Raw genomic sequence first — 17,386 nt, 5'->3', positions numbered from 1 at the left:
TCTTTGGTTACCTGAAGCAGAAACGATTCTTCTCGTTTTGGGCCCTGTTCACTCTTTTCTCATTTATTACAGGCCCACAAAATGGATAAGTACCTCTAAAAGGCTTACCAGTGGAGAAGCTCTTAGGTAACTTTCATGGAATTTGTTGAAGATTAGCAGCATTGTGAGGAGTAATCAGGGGGTCCCGTGGGTTCTTGTCTCAGAATCTTGAAAATAGTAATATGTTTCAAAACTCGTGGCTTCCGACTGGGGACTGTTGCTCTATGTGTTATGCTGATTTAGCAAAATTCGTATTTCCTTTTTCCTTTTTTAGTCTATGAGCAGTGAGCTGTGCCAATTTGGAAATTTAGGGGAATTAAAAAATGTTATGAAAAAAAAAGAGAGAGACTAAATAAAGGGACCAGATTTAAAGTGGGGATGATAGATCAACGGTGGAGGGAGGGAGAGAGATTCATCGTCCTGATTATATATAAGTAAAAGCAGAGAAAAGGGCCGACGGCAAAAGAAAAAAAAAGCTCAAAACCCTAAAATTGAAAGTCCAATTCGATTAGCTCTTTAGCGATTTGGTGTTTCAGAGCCCATTACACGCGTTTCAGAGTCTTCCTTTGTGTGTGTGTGTGTGAGTACCCTTTACCGCTCTCTTTCTTCTTCTTCTTCTTCTTCTTTTTCGTTTTGATTTCTGGTTTTTGTGAATACAGACAAGAGTTCGCTGTGGTGTTGAGATCTGTCTTCTACTCTGTTTTTATCGGAATTGTTTTGTTTCCTTGTCTAATATGTCTCTTCTCCCTTCGTTTCCTCTCATGAAAATTGTTGAATTGTGTGTCAAAGCAAATCATATATGTGGATAATTGATTCAGTTTGCCTTCTCTGTTTCAGGATTATGGAGGACGACACTAATCCTTCAGACTTAGTTGATGTCGAAGTTGCTGTTGTTGAGATGGATTTTGATACACAAACCAATACGCGTAGGAAAAAGAAGTCTGATGTGTGGAATCACTTTGTCACGGAAGTTGTTAGTCCTGACACTAAAAAAGCTCGTTGCATGCACTGCAACAAATCCTTTGCCTTCATGACTGCCACTAAGGCTTCAGGAACTAGCCACCTTAAGCGTCACATTGAATTGGGTATTTGTCCAAAGAGGGACGAGTTCAAGAACCTCACGCCAGTCAAGGAGGAAACCAGAGAGGTCTTGCAAACCACTTCCTACCTTCCTAAGAAACGTCGACTATCTTCTCCTCATGTTCAGCCTCCTCTAGATCAAGATCGCTGCAACCATGAGATGGCCAAGATGATCATTATGCATGATTACCCTCTTCATATGGTCGAGCATCCTGGTTTTCTTGGTTTCCTCCAGGCTCTTCGTCCCCAGTTCAGTGTGCCAAACTTCACCACCATTCATCATGATTGTGTCTCCATGTTTTTGTCCCAAAAGCAGAAAATTTTGGACCTTATTGGAGAGATTCCTGGGGGAATTAATCTTACAATAGACTTGTGTTCATCAAAGCAATCAGTAGGTTATGCTTTTCTGACTGGACACTTCATTGATAAAGACTGGAATTTGACTCACCGCCTTCTAAATGTTGCTGTTGTGGCTTCTCCAGATTCAGATTTTGCTTTAAACCAACCTGTCGCAGCTTGCTTATCAGACTGGAAGTTGGAAGGGAAGATTTCGAGCATCGCTGTGAGCCAATCAGTAGTGAATAAAACCTCCATTGATAATCTCAGAGGTTATTTGTCTGTCAGGAATCAGCATGCGTTGAATGGTCAGTTGTTGATGGGAAGATGTTATGCTCGCCTCCTAAGCAGTATGGCGCAAGATGTACTTGCAGCTGAACAGTTCCAAGAACCTATAAAGAAAGTCAGAGATAGCATCAAGTATGTTAAAACCAACGAGGTTTGCAGAGACATATTCGATGACCTGAAGAAACAGTTTCCAACCCCTTCAACTTACAAAGATCTTCTCATTGACAGCCAAACGAGATGGGACACAAGTTACAACATGTTGTTGGCTGCCTGTGAACACAGACAAGTGTTTTCTAGTTTGGAAACTTGCCATCCTGAGTACAAAATAAGTTTATCTCCTGAAGAATGGAGAAAGATTGAGAGTCTCTGCTCATGCTTGAAGGCTCTTTTCGAAGCAGGTAATGTCTTGGCAAGGCCAAACCAGTTGACAGCAAACGATTTCTACCATGAGATGACAAAGCTTCAGCTAGAGCTGAGCCACACTGCCATGTGTGAAGACCCGGATGTCAGAAGCCTAGCAAACACGATGAGGGAAAAATTCGACCAATACTGGAGAGGATGCTTCCTGGTTTTGGCAGTTGCGGTGGTCTTGGATCCCCGGTTCAAAATGCACCTCATCGAGTTCACCTTCAATAAGACGTATGGTGCAGATGCAAAAAAATGGACCAAGACTGTTGATGATGCAGTCCATGATCTGTACCTTAATTACAGTGAACAAAACCTGTTGGATGCTTATGTGGATCATGGCTTTTCGGAAATAGAAGTGACTCAGGAATCTCACTTGCATCAAGACATGGCTGAAGATACCAATACAGGGAATGGGCAATCAGGTGGTGAGAAAAGTCCACCACAACTAGAGAAAGCCACAGAGTCACATCAAAAAGAGGGACATCTTAAGGTAGATAAGAAAAATGTGGGAGGGGTTTGGGAGGGAGAGAGTGAAAAGAGTCAGCTAAAAGAAGAGGATCAGCAACACTGTGATGATTCTCAAGCACATGCAATGGCAGATGAAGACAAGACGACATTTCCGGTTGACGTGCTTCTAGTGGAAGGGAATGGGCAATCAGCTGGTGAGACAAGTCCTCAACTAGAGAAAGCCACAGAGTCACATCAAAACGAGGGACAGCTTAAGGTAGATAAGAAAAATGTGGGAGGGGTTTGGGAGGGAGAGAGTGAAGAGAGTCAGCTAAAAGAAGAGGATCAGCAACACTGTGATGATTCTCAAGCACATGCAATGGCTGATGAAGACAAGACGACACTTCCGGTTGACGTGCTTCTGGGGGAAGGGAATGGGCAATCAGGTGATGAGACAAGTCCTCAATTAGAGAAAACCACAGAGTCACATCAACACGAGGGACATCTTAAGGTAGATAAGCAAAATGTGGTAGGGATTTGGGAGGGAGTGAGTGAAGAAAGTCAGCCAACAGAAGAGGATCAGCAACATTGTGATGATTCTCAAGCACATGCAATGGCAGAGGAAGACAACACAACATTTCCGGTTGACGTGCTTCTGGAGGAAGGGTCTACCCTCATCACAATAGGAGAATCACTATCAGACTTCGAGATGTACATGTCAGAGATGAAAACGGAGCTGGATCAATACCTGGAAGAAACTTTGACTCCGAGGTCAGAAGACTTTAACGTTCTGAGCTGGTGGAGGCTCAACAGCACCAACTACCCTACCCTCTCAAAGATGGCTGTTGATCTTCTCTCAGTCCCCTTCACCACCGTCTCACCTGATTCCGTATTCGAAGCAGAGGTGAAGCAGATGGACAGTTACATGACCTCTCTTTCTCGTGTAACCTTGGAGGCTATCTTGTGCACCAAGGACTGGTTGAAAACTGGAACTTTATGAAATTGAAAATGCTTTTGTTTCGTTTGGTTCTTATTGTTTTGGTTCTTTCTTGCTTTATGTAACCAGCAATTGATCAGTTTTGAATTAAAAAAAAAAAAGAAAAACAAAGTTTCACATTAGTAAGAAGACTTGTTTGTAACCTGTCATTTTTGTCCCATTCTCATACTTGGTCTTCTGCAATTCGACACTTTGGAAGTATTTGACGTTTTGGGTCCTTCCATTTGCACTAACAGTCCCTCTTAATGGGTGGAATAATAGGTAACTAGTGAGAGGAGGGAGGGGGGGGGGGAATTAAAGTGTAAAATGAAAAAAGTTTGGGGATATAATGGTAGTAGTATCCATTGTTTGTAATAGGTAACATTGTTTGTAAATCATTCAGATGCAGAGTAGATTGATTTCAATGTATAGGTGGCCAGGTGGGTGAATATATTGGGGTTGCCACAGAATTTGAAAGTATTTGGTGTACCAAAAGGTTTAACGTTGGAAAGTAATATAAAGAAGGAGAAAGAGTGTAACTCGTGCTCATTATGTGTGTGTGTGTTAAGACATTTAAGTAGGTGGTGTGGTGGGTTTATATTATGAAAAAGAGACAATTGACTTTGAGTGGGCAACCACTAGAAGAAGAAAAAGAAAAAACACTGCAGTGAGCCAGAGGATTCGAACCGTTGATTAATATAAAAAAGCGAAAACAAACAAAACGGAGTCGGACAAGAGGGTCAGCGTCCCCACCACTAATAGTGCCACGTGTATCAATTTGAACCATCATCTCTCATCCTCGGTCGAATTGCATGGGACTGTGATTGGGTTTGGGGGCCTTAAAATGTGAAAACATCAAAATCACATGTAACGTCTAATTAAGAGAGAGATAGATATAGAGATTTGGCGTTAGCGACAAGGAGAGGTCAGGATTGGTCATAAATCCAAAAATACCAAAGTGGTAAACCCATCCAAAACCCTTGTGGCCTTATCCTTCTCTCTTTTTTATATATCCTCTCTTCACCTCTCTTCTTTCACCCCTCTCTCTACTATTTTTTTTTCTTTTCTTAAGGCTCTTTCTTGATTGCTCTGCTCAGAATCTTCTCTCCAAGGTACCTTACCTTACCTACCTACCTACCACTGTCTGACTATTCCGGGTTTTGGTTTTTGCTTTAACGGAGCTGTGCGGATTCCATTCACTTTTTACAATCTTTTATATATATGTATGATCTAATTTTGTTCTACCTTTTAAGGATCAATGGCACCGAGGTCGAGCAAAGGGAAATCAAACAGCAGAGGGAGAGGAGGAGACCATAAGAAGAAGAGAGAAGAGAAAGTGTTGTTGGCACCGAGTCTTGTTGAGATCACAGTCACAACTCCGTACGAAACTCAGGTGATACTCAAGGGAGTCTCTACTGACAGAATCATTGATGTGAGAAGGCTTTTGGCATCTCACGTTGAGACTTGCCATTTCACCAACTACTCTCTCTCCCATAAGGTAGATATTTTTTTAAGGGTGTGAATAATAATAATATCTAATCTCACAGCTTTATCACTGAACTGATGATGATGATATGATTTTGGTACAGGTGAAAGGGCACAAATTGAGTGACAACATCCAAGTTGTTTCCCTCAAGCCTTGTTTCCTCCGCATGATTCCTGGTTAGTTACGAAAATGTTCCCACTAGATTTAGTTTTTATAATTGCGAATTAGAAAAACGAATACACAACATTCCCATTTCCTCTTCAAATTTTGTGTAAGTGGCACAGACAGTGTCAGTGACAGTGAGATATTGCACTAATCATTGTTTAATTTTGTTTTAGAGAGACACCAATACCAAAATTTGTAATTGGTTCGTATCTCTATGCGTTTCGTTTACTATTTTCTTCGCTTACCCTTAAAAGTTTGTACTATTTACCATTTTTGCCACAGAGGAGTACCTGGAGGAAAGCCAAGCTTGGGATCAGGTGCGGAGAGTCGTAGACATCGTAGCATGCACCACCAGGTTCTCCTCCGCTTCCGCCAAATCACCCCCCAACAAACCCATCGTCGCCGGCAACAATGGCATTCAGGCGCCGGCCTCACCGGAGGGCCTCGACATGGTCGCTATCCACCCCACTCCTAAACTTTCTCAATTTTACGACTTTTTCTCCATTTCTCACCTCTCTCCTCCGATTCTTCGTAAGTTACCAGCACTCACCATCTCTTTATGGTTAACTGACATTTCCACAGCAGCTTCCTGTAGCTCATTGCTTCTTCCTCGTTTCATATTTTGATCTGCAGATTTGAAGAAAGTCGATGGTGAAGAAGCTGGAGAGAGGCGTGATCGTGATGGTTACTATTTTGGACTTAAGGTTAAGATCTGCAATGGGAAGGTTATTCATGTGATTGCTTCGGTGAAAGGGTTCTTCGCCGTTGGGAAGCATCTCTCACATTGTCATTCCATTGTTGATTTGCTCCAGAATGTCAGCAATGCTTTTGCCAAGGTATTTTCAACTTTTCATGCTTTGCTTTTCTTATTTATGGCATTGCATTGTACACATTTTTCACAAAGAAACAAGCTTTTACAACAATGTATTGGGAATTGATGCAGGCATATGAATCTCTAATGACTGCTTTCACTGACCGGAATAAGGTGAATGCTGTTTTAGTTCAAGTTAATGATTGGAGTTTTGAGGATTGTTTTCAAGCTCAACAATTTTTATGTTTGGCTTCTTTGTCTTTTCAGTGTGGCAACCTCCCGTATGGATTACGCAGTAATACATGGCTTGTACCTCCTCCCGTTTCTGAGTCTCCTTCAACTTTTTCTCCTTTACCAACAGAGGATGGACATTGGGGCGGGAATGGTGGAGGTCAGGGGATGCATGGTGAATATGATCTTCGACCTTGGGCAGCAGATTTTTCTGTATTAGCTACGCTTCCTTGCAAGACTGACGAGGAGAGGGTTATTCGAGATAAGAAAGCTTTCTTGCTTCATAATCAGTTTGTCGATACCTCGGTGCGAAGAGCTGTTAGAGCCATTTGCGACGTGATGGATACTAATCAGCACACAGTTGGGGCTACTGGAATACCTGCAGCCTCGATCCTGCTTGAGGATCATGTTGGGGATTTGTCTATTATTGTAAAACGTGATATAGCCAGCCTTGACGCGAAGTCTGAAGCTGCATTTCAAAATGAAGCATTTGTTCTATCATCCATGGAACTTGCTGTAAGGAATTTGCTAAAAGGGATAACAGCTGATGAGAGTGTGATTGTTCACGTAAGTTATTTCTCATCCTTTCCTCAACTATCTACATGTAATATGGTATGGGCTTTGAACTTGCTATGTTTTGCGTCCTTGTTAGCTTCATTACATCATTATAAAGTAATGATGTTTCCAGAGGCTGGTTTCTTCACTTTTACCTTCGCCACCAAGAGGTTGTTTATGTCAATCTGTATTTTCCTATTTGTAGAAAATGACTGTTTCTGCACTAAAAGATATTGCTAACATCATTATCAATTCAAATAGCAATTTTCTTAGATGACCTGAATTAGATTAGAGCTGTAATTATCTACAATGTATTTACTTTTCATGCATATATGTTTTCTTCTAAAGAGTATAAGCAATGAAGAAATATTTTTCCAGGATACTCCGGCTTTAGGCACAGTTAGTGTAAGGCACTGTGGATATACAGCGGTGGTATATGTCGAGGGTAAAACGTACAAGGCAATGTCTGATTGCCGTGACATTTTGATTGATGACCTGCCGGAGGGAGGAGCCAATGCTCTTAACCTTAACAGGTATGTGCCCCTAAGAATTTTAATAATATACGTATTTTGCTCATCATATATGTTCATATTAAAAGTTCTATTTTTTGTGGGTCTCTACATTTTTATTAATTGTTAAATGAATATATCAAAGGTTGTTCCTGACTATATCTATAACATTGCGGTTTTCTCATCCCTTGCGAAAAGACATGTGCGCATCTAACTTCTTGTTTTCCACCTTGAATGTTAACTATATTGCAGCTTAAGGGTTCAGCTTCACAGATCCCACAGTGTTGGATCATTCGGAGAGAACCAGCTCACACAGCTTGATTCAGATGACTTAGAGTCTTATAGGTGTATTGTACTGGAGTTAGTAAAAATTAACTTAGCAAAGTTAGAAGAAAAAAGGGTATCTTCTGTGAGACCTATTAGGTGGGAGCTCGGTTCTTGCTGGGTTCAGCATCTACAAAAGAAAGAAACAGACGTCTCTGGAAAGCCTGCAACTAATGATCAGATTGAACTTTCAGTTAAAGGCTTGGGAAAACAATTTAAAGTTCTAAAGAGCAAAAGCAAGAAATCAGAAAATACAAGCACCTTGAAGGAAAAGGAAAAAGAAAAAGATATCAGACTACACGGATTAAACGGAGAGGCTGATCTAGGGCATAAAAGTACTGATGAGTATTTTGAGACTGAACTGAAGGAACTGCTTTCTGAAGAAGCTTTCTCTCGCCTAAAAGAAACTGGAACCGGTCTCCATTTAAAGGTTAGCTTTTCTTTCATTTTGCACTAGTAACCACGAGAGGATAATTTCCTGGTTTTGTTTATGTATGGTTCCTTTTTTATTCTTTGATGGACACCGTGGTGCTTACTCGAATGTTATTTGTGATACAGTCAAAAGAAGAGCTTACCAAGATGGTATATGGTTACTATGATGAAATTGCTTTGCCAAGGCTGGTATGTGTTTAGTTAGGTAACGAAATATAAATTTCTGAAAAATATCTTTAACCATAGTTATCAAGTAATCATTGTAATGGTTTATTAGGTAGCAGATTTCGGGTCACTGGAGCTTTCTCCGGTCGATGGTCGCACAATGACTGACTTCATGCATATAAGAGGTCTCCAAATGCGTTCGCTAGGACATGTGGTAAGAATACCCTTTCCCTGTTGCCAAGTTATTTTGATTTTAAAAGAGTAAAGCTAATATGTTGATCTAAAGGGATTTTTTTTGAGATCAGAGGTGGTTTATGGTAAATAGTTGCTAATGAGTATTTTGGTCCACTATACCTATGAATCAGGCTAAACTTGCTGAGAAACTTCCTCATATACAGTCTCTCTGTATTCATGAGATGATTACAAGAGCTTTCAAGCATCTTCTTAGGGCGGTTATTGCATCTGTCAATAACATGGCCGAGCTACCTGTGGCAGTAGCTGCTTCATTAAATTTCATGCTTGGCTGCCGTGAATTGGAAGGGTGTGATAGGATCCCCAGTGAAGAGTATTGTCTCAGATTACAGTGGCTACAGAAATTTCTCTCCAGAAAATTTGGGTGGATACAGAAAGCCGAGTTCAATCATTTGAAAAAAAATTCCATCCTCCGAGGACTCTGCCAGAAGGTAAAGTATCTCTGGTTAAGATACTGCTGCTTATATCAGAATTATAGTTCTTTATTGATTTCATGGTTTTACAGGTTGGGTTAGAACTAGTTCCAAGAGATTATGATTTCGATTCTCCAAATCCTTTCAAGAGCTCTGACATTTTTGGCTTGGTACCTGTGTGCAAGGTTGGTCTCTCCATGATCCAAATTAGTTTGACTAATAGCATTTCGGTCACAATCTGTTTTTTTAATCTACGGCTGCTTGGATTTTGGTCTGTTGAAATATGATTCAAATGCCAGACAATAATCTTTTAAGATTTATGTTTGTTTGATCAGCATGTGCTGTGTATTTCATCTGACGGAAGGACACTCTTGGAGTCATCAAAACTTGCTCTTGACAAAGGAAAACTAGAGGATGCTGTGAACTATGGAACAAAGGTGTCATTTCTTTTGATAGCTACGTGATCTTCACTTCTTTAACCTACTGAATTGTTATCCAAGAGATGTTGACTTCTTGCATTTTGTAGGCATTAGTCAAGATGATTGCTGTTTGTGGGCCTTATCATAGAAATACTGCTTGTGCGTACAGCCTTCTCGCAGTTGTACTGTACCACACCGGCGATTTTAACCAGGTATTATCGTCTTTTATCTTCTTACTAAATGGTAGTTTTTTGTTTATTAAGTCAAGGACCATAAAAGAGAGTTTGATGTTCTCCTTCTGGGCAGTGTTATATAAAAAATTCCAATCTCATTTCCGATTATCTACAAAAAGAAACAGAGATAAATTGATGTTAGGTAACGTTACTGATTATTATCCTCTCTTTATCAGGCAACAATATATCAGCAGAAGGCTCTAGATATAAATGAGAGAGAACTTGGTCTCGACCATCCCGACACTATGAAAAGCTATGGGGATCTTTCTGTATTTTATTATCGTCTTCAACACTTTGAATTGGCACTAAAGTAAGTGATGCATGATGATCTCTTATAGTCTATATGGTCCTTAAAGATGGAACCATACTACGTTTCTTTTCCATCACCTTTGTCTTGTTGCCTTGAAATGAGTTATGGTCCAGCCTTTCCTCTGATTGGCTCCTTTTAAATGTTATCTTTCTAATCATATCTGTATTTGTTCCCTGTTTATAGATATGTGAACCGTGCATTATTTCTTCTTCACTTCACTTGTGGGCTCTCTCACCCAAATACTGCTGCCACATATATCAATGTGGCTATGATGGAAAAAGAAGTAGGGAATGATCATCTAGCTCTAAGATACCTGCATGAAGCTCTAAAGTGCAATCAAAGAATGCTAGGAGCGGACCATATTCAGGTTCCTCCCTCATCTATCTAGCCTCAGTTTCCGCCCATTCTTAAACTAATCATGCTTTCGTGTTCTACGTTGCCAGACAGCGGCAAGCTATCATGCAATTGCTGTGGCTCTCTCTTTCATGGAAGCACATTCATTGAGTGTGCAACATGAACAAACTACTCTTCAGATACTTACAGCAAAACTTGGACCAGATGACCTACGTACAAAGGTCATTGATTTGCTCCTAGTTCATTCTCTTGATTCCGAGGTTTCTGTATATATATACTTTTATCACATGGAGGATTAGGAATCATGCAATCTCAGCTGAATATTATACTCTTACTAGTAAACTAAAAAAGTGAATGTTTTGGACTCTAAGACATACATGTTTCGTTTTCTTCATTTGTCTCTCACAGGATGCTGCTGCATGGCTTGAATATTTTGAATCAAGAGCCATAGAGCAGCAGGAAGCAGCCCGAAATGGAATCCCAAAGCCTGATGCTTCCATCGCTAGCAAAGGCCACCTTAGGTACTAAAATGGAAACTCCAGAACACATAAAGGATATGGTAATTATTTCATTGGCACCAAAGTCCGACCTTTCTTGCAGTGTATCAGATCTTCTGGACTATATAAGTTCTGATCCAGACACTAAAAGAAGTGTTGCTCACAGGAAACAGCGGCGCGCCAGGGTAATTACTAAACTTCTAAGCTCCTTCTGTTCATCAGGTCACTAATTTTGGATTTTGTTGATCAAACAATAACCTGATTAAATACCTGTCAATTGTGTAGAACTCTGCTTGAACTCAAACTATGCTGCTTGGTTTTTTAGATGTATGTCTAAACTGGAATATTGATCTAAAGGCATTCCATGCGCTAGAAGTTAATGGAAAAAACATGTGAGATAATTGAAACGAAAAGAACGAGATGGATATATCACTCTAGGTTTTCTTGTCAAAGGTTTGTGACATTACTTCTGTTTCCACAGGTATTACGGGCCAATCATGGTGTTGCAGCTGCAGATGCTACCCATAGAGTTGCTTCACAGAATGGCATTGCTACATGGAATGATGTCGTAGAAGCGAATGTCATTAAGAGTAGGACCGAAGTAAATGATCCTAATGCAGTTGTTAATGAGATCAAAACAGATGATGTCGTAGTACATAGACTAAATGTAGACAGCCAAATTGTGGAAGATTCAACTGTAGATGAGGGCTGGCAAGAGGCATACTCAAAGGGGAGATCCGGAAATGGTGCGAGAAGGAAAAGGCAGCCTGATCTTACGAAAAAGAGAATGTCGTTTAATAGAAATCATAATGGGAGACAAGATGTTCAGCAACAGAACTTATCTTCTCCCTTGCAGAAAACAACTCTAAGACCCCTCTCTAATTCATCATCCCACAGGGATCTGAAAAACACAGGGAAAGATGTCAGTACAAATAAAACTAAGCCACAGTTAAAGGATTCTGGTTCTGCTGCTGTGGCCAGTATTACTTTGGCTTCAAAGTCTCTCTCATACAAAGATGTTGCTATGGCACCACCAGGTACAGTTCTGAAGCCAATGTTAGAGAAAGTAGAATTGCAATTGGAGACCACTGAAACTCAGATATACGGGATTTCAAGTGCGTCAGCTGAAGCAGAAAGCAAATCTGACACTGTAATGTTGGATTTACCAATCGAAGGCGCAGAGCTTCCCTGTGAAAAACAGGAATCACAAGAAAGTAGTGAATCAGTGGAAAATTTAACGTCAGAGTCTGAAGGAGATCTGGGGTCCTGTCATGGGCAAAAGGCTTCTGGTATAAGAAGGACAAAGCTATCAGCCTCCGCAGAGCCTTACAATCCTGGAGGTTTCGTGGTTATTGATCTGCAAAGTTTAGCAGCAACAACAGGCAACTACCCGATTATGGTAGCAGACCCTATTTCCTGGGCTGGAGTTACATGTGGTATTCACCTACCACCATATTACTGTGCTAATCACTTAAATGGAGTTGGGATGCCAAGAAGCATGAATCCAGATGCACCAGAGTTTGTTCCGAGGAGACCCGTGCAGAATAGCTCTCAACATGTAGGTGGAGATGCGAGTGTATCAGTTGATTCCAGCAGTTCCCTAAAGGCCGAGTCAGGAGATACCGCAAGGGATAGTGCTGTGACTGAGATAGTATATAGTAGAGAAGAGGAGTGTGGAGCAAACACAAATGAGACAAATGGAAGTGAAGGGTTTGTGATTGTGGCAAAGAAAAGGAGGAGGAAGAACAAGCTGAGACTTACAAACGATGCAGCTGGGTTGTACCATCAACCGGCGTCAGTTTGTGTCTGATCTGATTAGTGGGTTTGAGGTTAACAAAATAAAGCTTCTTGTGAAGCAGAGAATCTTCTTAACTCATCTGGTTTATTGGCTTTACTTCTTGGGATTAGGTAGTTGGCAACTTCTTTTCTTATATAGCTTGGCCCCGTTGTGTTGTAAATTTTCGTGGCTATTCTTTTTTTTTGTTTTATTTTAGTTCGTGAACGCACGTAACCTGTCCACCCCGTGCTTAGTTCAAAATTAGAACCCTCAAGGTCGGTTCGGTTCAGAGGTTTTGATTTGGCTCGATCTCCTAACGGCTGAACTTTTGAATGGAAAATTGAGTGGTTTATATGATCAGCAGCATTGGACTTGCGAGATCAAAACTCTATTTAACATAATACATCTCACAGGTTTCAAGTTGGTCCAAATATATGATCTTCCGAGGTACTGTAGCAACTGTTAATATTGTAGCAAGATTTATGCAAACTCCAGTTCATATGATTCCATAAGAAGAAAACTTCAAATACCTTCGCAAGATTTATTTACATGCTCAAAAAAGAGTACTTTAGATTAGATTCTTGGAAAGAATAAAAGACACACCAAACAGGTTGACCAAGGCTTAGGACAACTACTTTCCTGGAAAAATAGCGTAAATGGCAAATTTCCAAAACATGCAGATAACCGAAAATACGAAACACACATAAATACATAGATGCCCATTAGCTTTATATGAGCCACCACGTTTCTTCTCAATTCTTTCCCTCCCTTATAAAACTGCAACAACAAGCAGAACAATCCAACATTCACTTCCTATTACTCTGTTACTATCATCCTCCGTAATTAAAAACTAGTTTTGAATCACTTACCAAAGATTTTTAGGAACAGTTGCTGCCTAAAGTGCCCTGTAACAAACTTTGGAGAAGCAACATGGCCCTGCGCCAAGGAGTCCCTAAACCCTCTTCTTATATTCTCATAAATGTTATCACTTGCTAAAGCTCATCTCCGAGTACCTGCATATACACCAATGACAACTCAAGCAGATATTCTATCTAATGATCGGGTCAAATTCCACACAACTTATACATGAAATTTTCTATAGATTATCGCGACCTTAGGCCTATGAATGCAGTTACTGCAAGTCAATCCATAGACGTAATGCAGCATAGTTCCTAGTATTAAGGTTCCATATCAACTATGATCAATTAAAGAGTAGGTTTTGAAGTTAACTTCAAGAACTCACCTACGAGTCTGCTTGCTTGGGTTGTTGCTTTGCTGTTGTGAAACCCCACTCTCTGTGACCTCTGCATACAAGGAAAGTAGCTAAACTTCAAAAAGAATTATCCCAACAATCAATCTTCATTTTAGCCGCCGAATCAACATCATGACTTCTATACTAATACTAGTTATCCATCACATCCAACCCAAAAAACTTCCATTATGATTTCTGTCTTCTAAGGCAAAAGAAAAGACCACTCTCTTTACCATTTCCTAACAAATATAAAAATATCCCTAGTAGGAGTAATACACAAACACCTCATGCATAACCATTAGTAACAGAACGAGCCAGAATTGCAAATATGACTAACCAGGCCTCTCCATGGAATTCTCCAGGTCAATAAGGTTATTTGTACTATTTTCTTTGCTGCAAAAAATGGTAATGGATTAAGCAAGCCAAAATACATGCCTTGCCAAGCATTTGCAGTAGGAATATATAAGAGAAAAAAGAAAAAACAACGCAAATTATGAATATCAAATGGTTTTGTGTTTTTTAAAGCTCTACAATATTCACATTGTTATTGCATAAAAAGAAGTTACCAGAACAAAGGAAATTAATATCTAAACCTGGAGGATCCTAATGCGGAAGGTAGCCCTGGCTTGTGTGCTTGGCTAGCCACATATGGTGGACTGTATGAAGCCCCTAAAGCTCCTGGAGCACTCAAAACTGGCATCCTGCCAATCATATAGACAAATCTCAGCAGCAAGCAGGCAACGAGAAAAAATAGATATGGATGAAGAGCATTGAGCATACAAACAGCACACTATTCAAAGTGAAAATGACCATTATGATAATCTAATGATAATAGTGCCTTTGCAGGTTCTCTCCAGCCTGTAGACCCACACTAAGGTGATGAAGTGGGACAGCATACAAAATCACAAGAAACAAGAAAATCTAATTCTTTAAAATGCTTACAACCAAGAGCTAAGTTCATTGAGAAAGTAAGTATACCATGTCATCTCCGGATTTCTAACACCATCTTCAGACTCGACGTATCCTGGATAAGCCATTCCAAAAGCCGGAACCCCACCATGCTGACCACCAAATTGCATCACTGCATTTGCATTGGAATTTAATCATAAACTATAATGCAATCATTTTTACTGGCAATCAGATTATCCCAAGTTGGTCGGACAAGATTCTGAAAAAAAGTGTTCATGGAATACCAGGCCAAGTGGCTCAGAGAAAAAAGTGTCATCGAAAAACTTACCAGGCAGAAAAGTATGGAAAGTAGAATTGTCAGCAGATGGCAAACTCTCTGCTCTCCCCATCATTTGAGATCCATTATACATAAATGAGCCGTTTCCACTAGGCCGGAGAGTCCCTTTTCCCTTGGTAATTGATGCACCTATTTCCGGCGCAGATTCTGTTTCACCAAGAGGAAATAGGTTTCTTAATGAGCTAGCTTTCTGGGGAGAGGAAGACAAGGATCTGATGACAGCAGAATTCTGATCAAAACCCTGACCGGAAGGTTTAATACAGCTTTGGCCAGTGCCTTTTGAATCTCCATTAAGTTGCATTGGTGATGAAAATCTGTCACCTTGACTATGAGCTTGCTGGTAAAACACATTCCCAGTAACAGGTGCACCTCTACCTTGACCCGTGGAGTGCGAAGTCTTGGCAGTCCAAACTGGTGAAACAATAGCTTTTGTATTCCTATACTTCTTGCCAGAAGGTGCGGCACTTTCATTCATGTGGAGTTTTTCCATACCAACTTGTATACCATGTACCAAGTTACTGGAGGGCACTGAAGGATAAAATGGAGGAGAAGCGGAACTTAAACTTGAAGCAGCTACATTCTTTCTGGCATGGACACCTTCATTCCCGGTGTTAGCAGGGGCAGTTGGCGAACGTCTTGAATCAAGGTGTGACATTTTCTCATGAGAGTTTTGTGACCCATTAGAATTTCGCAACCTACAAAATCAGACAAAAATATATTATATTAAAGATAAAACCTTCACTAACTACAGAAGAAAATTTGAGAACTCACTGTTTGATTTGCTCGGGATGTACTTGATTTCCCTTTGTCAGGGGAGTCTCAAATTTTCTGGGACCTCTCCCTCGTGTGACAGCTTTAGGAAGATAGATTTGCTGCCCATTACCAGTTAATGCATTAGAACTGCTCCCTCGAGCATTACCACGCTCTTGTCCCCTACCCCGACCCCGACCTCGACCTCTGAATCGGCCTCTAGGAGTCCTCTGCTGGAAATACATATTGCAATCAGTCAACAATACAATTAAGCACGTTAAAAGAATAACAGATGGAAAATACATGAACGCAAGGAAAGTAAATATATGTGATATTAACATGCTATATACATTAAGAGATAGAGGGATCTAAAATACTAAAAGCCATAGACAGAAGCTCTACATCATAATGTTTATCCCGAGTATTCATCTCTTCAAATTTGTCATGTCCCCATTTTCCTTCCTCTCCAGATCCCCACGGTCTCCTTCCACCACGCATCCGCCTAAGAAAGCAAAATAAGGTTTATATCAATCTGACATTGCCATGAATTGACAGACAGAATGTTGACAGGAAGAGCTAGTTAGTATTCCAAATCAACCCCAATGCAGCTATGCAACCCCTTCAGACTACATAAATGACATGATTGTAAGTTGGGCGAATAAAATCCACCTTTCAGTCTATTATCTCTCAATAAATGCAATTTCATAGGAAGGTGGTACCTACTTTAGTCAAAGCCTAGCTCGCAAAGCAAGGCATTGATGGATATATGAGAAAGTTGAGAAAAGCAACACACAGTACAAAAGAGAGTACCTGTTTCCACCAGCAGCCATTTCCTGAAATCTGTCATCGTGCATATAAAACGCTCCACCAGTGGGCACTGCAGCCTGTTGCTTCTCCTTTGCTTCCTCCCCATCCAAATCACCTGCGTCCTTTACCACACTACTCATCTTGTCATTATCAAGCGCACCACCTTCCTCGTCCTCATAACTATCCTCCCCATCTTCTTCATTATCATACTTGACAGAAGCAATATGTTCATCAGATAGGTCGGAATCAATCTCAGCCCTCTGGTTATGAACATCTCTATCATCAGCAGCATCACTATCGTCATCACTGGCTTCTCTCCTCCTCGTCGCCAAGGAGCGGTTCATCTCCTCTAGATCACTCTCATACTCCGGTTCACCTGCGTCAGCTGTCGCCATGAATTCTCTCTCGAAACCTGAAAAAAAATCGAAGAGCAGTACCACTCGTAAATCCAAAACCTAGATGAAGAAATTTCATAGAGTAATCGAAGGAGGAGTCGCTCAAGCGCTCGAATTAATTGTGTAGAGAAAACTCTCTGCGCTTACCTAAACCCTATCTGAGCTCCAGAGGCGTTCCTTCTTCTGCGATTTTGGGTGTTTCCAGTGAATCGAAAGGAGCCAGGCCTTTTTTTTAACTGTTAAATAGAGGTCAAAATAAATAGGAGTCGTTTCACCAAATTATATTAATCGATTTTGTTATTTCGCGCATTAAAAATATATATATAACGATTGTGACCTAAGGTTGACCAAAAAGGAATTTAGCGGGCCCATAAGGTAATTGATGGGCCTTTTAACAGGCCATTATCTTTCAGAGCCCATAAAATGGGT

General features: G+C 40.5%; 3 protein-coding genes across 6 annotated transcripts; 2 read left to right on the top strand and 1 right to left on the bottom strand.

Annotated features, from left to right (window-relative positions):
* Positions 1–393: 393 nt before the first annotated feature.
* LOC17900774 (zinc finger BED domain-containing protein DAYSLEEPER) lies at positions 394–3,717 on the top strand. 2 transcript variants are annotated; one of them, XM_006305878.2, is made up of 2 exons: positions 394–619; positions 877–3,717. In XM_006305878.2, the coding sequence occupies exon 2, from the start codon at positions 881–883 to the stop codon at positions 3,596–3,598; it is 2,718 nt and encodes a 905-aa protein (XP_006305940.1). In that variant the 5' UTR covers positions 394–619; positions 877–880; the 3' UTR covers positions 3,599–3,717. The 2 variants fall into 2 exon arrangements, with proteins under 2 accessions (XP_006305940.1, XP_023645767.1); XM_023789999.1 differs by lacking the exon at positions 394–619 and adding an exon at positions 626–775.
* An 862-nt stretch (positions 3,718–4,579) lies between these two features.
* Positions 4,580–12,867, top strand: LOC17899952 (protein TSS). Its single transcript, XM_023789394.1, has 21 exons — positions 4,580–4,686; positions 4,828–5,072; positions 5,164–5,236; positions 5,508–5,756; positions 5,859–6,061; positions 6,169–6,210; positions 6,304–6,834; positions 7,201–7,355; positions 7,584–8,085; positions 8,214–8,276; positions 8,365–8,466; positions 8,618–8,935; positions 9,010–9,102; positions 9,253–9,354; positions 9,444–9,548; positions 9,746–9,879; positions 10,063–10,246; positions 10,323–10,454; positions 10,642–10,754; positions 10,834–10,915; positions 11,212–12,867. Exons 2-21 carry the CDS (start codon positions 4,833–4,835, stop codon positions 12,538–12,540), a joined length of 4,752 nt encoding a protein of 1,583 aa, XP_023645162.1. The 5' UTR covers positions 4,580–4,686; positions 4,828–4,832; the 3' UTR covers positions 12,541–12,867.
* A 141-nt stretch (positions 12,868–13,008) lies between these two features.
* LOC17896706 (protein MLN51 homolog) lies at positions 13,009–17,213 on the bottom strand. Of its 3 annotated transcripts, XM_023789397.1 has the most exons (12): positions 17,105–17,213; positions 16,566–16,974; positions 16,158–16,257; positions 15,777–15,988; positions 15,252–15,700; positions 14,997–15,152; positions 14,738–14,840; positions 14,353–14,460; positions 14,097–14,152; positions 13,751–13,811; positions 13,377–13,520; positions 13,009–13,284 (listed from the first exon to the last, which is right to left on the bottom strand). In XM_023789397.1, exons 2-11 carry the CDS (start codon positions 16,955–16,957, stop codon positions 13,493–13,495), a joined length of 1,665 nt encoding a protein of 554 aa, XP_023645165.1. In that variant the 5' UTR covers positions 16,958–16,974; positions 17,105–17,213; the 3' UTR covers positions 13,009–13,284; positions 13,377–13,492. The 3 variants fall into 3 exon arrangements, with proteins under 3 accessions (XP_023645165.1, XP_023645163.1, XP_023645164.1); XM_023789395.1 differs by having other exon boundaries at positions 14,997–15,700; XM_023789396.1 differs by having other exon boundaries at positions 14,997–15,700; positions 15,777–15,985.
* Between the last annotated feature and the right edge of the window lie 173 nt (positions 17,214–17,386).

This window comes from Capsella rubella, unplaced genomic scaffold, assembly GCF_000375325.1.
Source record: "Capsella rubella cultivar Monte Gargano unplaced genomic scaffold, Caprub1_0 scaffold_1, whole genome shotgun sequence".
Classification (NCBI taxonomy): domain Eukaryota; kingdom Viridiplantae; phylum Streptophyta; class Magnoliopsida; order Brassicales; family Brassicaceae; genus Capsella; species Capsella rubella.
This window is presented reverse-complemented; position numbering and strand designations above follow the sequence as displayed.

Coding starts and splice junctions, on each gene's coding strand:
- LOC17899952 (XM_023789394.1), top strand. CDS start 4,833: ATGGCACCGAGGTCGAGCAAAGGGAAATCAAACAGCAGAGGGAGAGGA. Junction 5,073..5,163: donor ACTACTCTCTCTCCCATAAG/GTAGATATTTTT, acceptor ATTTTGGTACAG/GTGAAAGGGCACAAATTGAG. Junction 8,277..8,364: donor AAATTGCTTTGCCAAGGCTG/GTATGTGTTTAG, acceptor ATGGTTTATTAG/GTAGCAGATTTCGGGTCACT.
- LOC17896706 (XM_023789395.1), bottom strand. CDS start 16,957: ATGGCGACAGCTGACGCAGGTGAACCGGAGTATGAGAGTGATCTAGAG. Junction 15,701..15,776: donor CATCCCGAGCAAATCAAACA/GTGAGTTCTCAA, acceptor CTGATTTTGTAG/GTTGCGAAATTCTAATGGGT. Junction 14,461..14,737: donor AGAAATCCGGAGATGACATG/GTATACTTACTT, acceptor TATGATTGGCAG/GATGCCAGTTTTGAGTGCTC.